The sequence below is a fragment of the Parasteatoda tepidariorum genome, chromosome 8 (assembly GCF_043381705.1).
Source record: "Parasteatoda tepidariorum isolate YZ-2023 chromosome 8, CAS_Ptep_4.0, whole genome shotgun sequence".
In the NCBI taxonomy this organism is placed as follows: domain Eukaryota; kingdom Metazoa; phylum Arthropoda; class Arachnida; order Araneae; family Theridiidae; genus Parasteatoda; species Parasteatoda tepidariorum.
The window spans coordinates 18,130,552-18,132,577 of NC_092211.1; the positions used below are offsets into that span (position 1 = coordinate 18,130,552).

Sequence of the window (2,026 nt, forward strand, 5' to 3'; positions counted from 1 at the left end):
ATTACAGGCTGGATATATAGATTTTTTGAAAATTCCTATAACGTTGTCCCGAAACTTCTTCTACAAGAATGCTGGAAGATTGGAATTTCTTGGGATTCGAAGTAATTAAAAGATTCGAAAAATGGAAAGAAGAATTAAAAGAATAGAGCAAAAAAATTCCTCGTAGACTTTCAAACTTAAATCTTTCTAAATCAAGCTTAACACTTCATATCTTTTGTGACGCTTCCATGGTGGCATATGCGACTTGCATCTTTTTGAAGGCGGAAAGAGATGGAAAAGTTACTTGCCAACTCATTCAAGCAAGATCTAGAGCTGCCCCATTGAGAAAAGTGTCGATGCCAAGATTAGAATTACTAGCATGTAATATTGGAGCTATATTGGCTGATACAGTGAAAAAGAATTTAAGATTGGAAGATATTGAAACATTTTTTTGGAGCGACTCCATGGACTCTCTCTATTGGATAAGGAAGGAAGACCCTTGGACGATTTTCGTATCCAATCGAGTTGACGAAATTCGACGACTTTCAGAAGCTAGTGACTGGAAGTTTGTTCCGGGAACCCAAAATCTAGCGGATTTGCCTTCAGGAGGTTGCACAGTTAAAACCCCATTGAAGAGACAATGGCACGAAGGACCATCTTGGTTTAAAGAATCAAGAGAAAACTGGCTTAATTTTGATTTAGTTCCTGATGAAAAAATAGTGTCAGAAAATCATTGCATCATCTTTAAATATAAAAAGTGACGAATTTTACAACAACATATCTTCCTACAAGAAAATAATCATAATTACAGGCTGGATATATAGATTTTTCTTAAAATTCCAGAGCAAGCAGTAAGAAAATAGGAAAATTATCTGTAGAAAAGCTTATTAAAGCTGAACTCAAAATCTTGAAAAGGGTTCAAGAAGACTCATTCCAAGGTGAAAAATTGAAGAGCCTGAAATTTCTGTCGATATTTACAGACGCTAATGGACTTCTGAGAATTAAAACAAAAATCCTTATGCGAGAAGACAATGAAAACTTTAAAGTTCCAATTATTTTACCATCTGATCATCATGTTCTTAAGAGCCTTATTTTACACAAACGTAAAGAACTTGGACATCCTGGAGTACAATCTTTAATGGTAGCTCTGAAAGAAGATTATTGGATATTAAAAACTAGAAGAACTGTAAAAAAGGTAATGAAAACCTGCATAACTTGTCAACGATTTAATGTGAAAAGACCTGAAATGTCAGAAGGAATACTCCCGGAGGACAGAGTGAAAAACGCCTCAATTTTTGAAGTTATAGGAGTGGATGTTACTGGACCATCGTTTACGAAGGACAACAAGAAAGTGTGGATCGCAATTTTCACCTGTGTGATTTATAGGGCAGTACACTTAGAACTATTGACATCAATTTCAACTGATAATTTCATACTTGCCATAAGAAGATTTATCGTACGCAGAGGACGTCCGTCAATTATCTACTCCGACTATGGGACTAATTTTATTGGAACTAACAACTCTCTGAAGAATATCAACTTAGAAAGACTAAAGACAACCTTTTCTCCAATTTTATGGAGATTCCTACCCCCGACTGCTCCATGGTGGGGAGGATTTTTTGAGAGGTTAATAGGACTTTTGAAAAGAATTTTGAGGAAGGTCCTAGGTCATACATCCTTAAATTACCAGGAAATTGAAACTGTTTTGTGTGATTGTGAAAGCCAACTCAATTCAAGACCCTTAACATATGTTAGCGATGATCCCGATGATTTATGTCCTTTAACACCTGATTTATTCCTGAAAGACACTCGTACTAGTAGTACTACGGACTTGGATAGATTAAAGCTAACTGACAAGACGGAATTAAACAAAAGACTTGCGTATAGAAGAAGACTGATGACAGATTTACGAGCAAGATTCCGTAGTGAATATCTGAGTCAGCTACATCATAGACTGACAGTTCGAAAACCAACATACCATCCTAAAGTTGGAGATATCATCTTGATTTGGAATGATAATCTCAAAAGAATACATTGGCCCTTGGGA

At 35.9% G+C, this 2,026-nt stretch overlaps 1 protein-coding gene across 1 annotated transcript in view; it reads left to right on the forward strand.

The window, feature by feature from the left end:
* The first annotated feature begins 227 nt into the window (after positions 1–227).
* The window catches only part of LOC122269548 (uncharacterized), a 7,223-nt gene continuing 5,424 nt past the window's right edge, over positions 228–2,026 (forward strand). Inside the window, exons 1-2 of the mRNA XM_071184501.1 lie at positions 228–700; positions 823–1,966. Coding sequence (XP_071040602.1) covers positions 228–700; positions 823–1,966 — 1,617 coding nt within the window. The remainder of the gene's footprint in view (positions 701–822; positions 1,967–2,026) is intronic.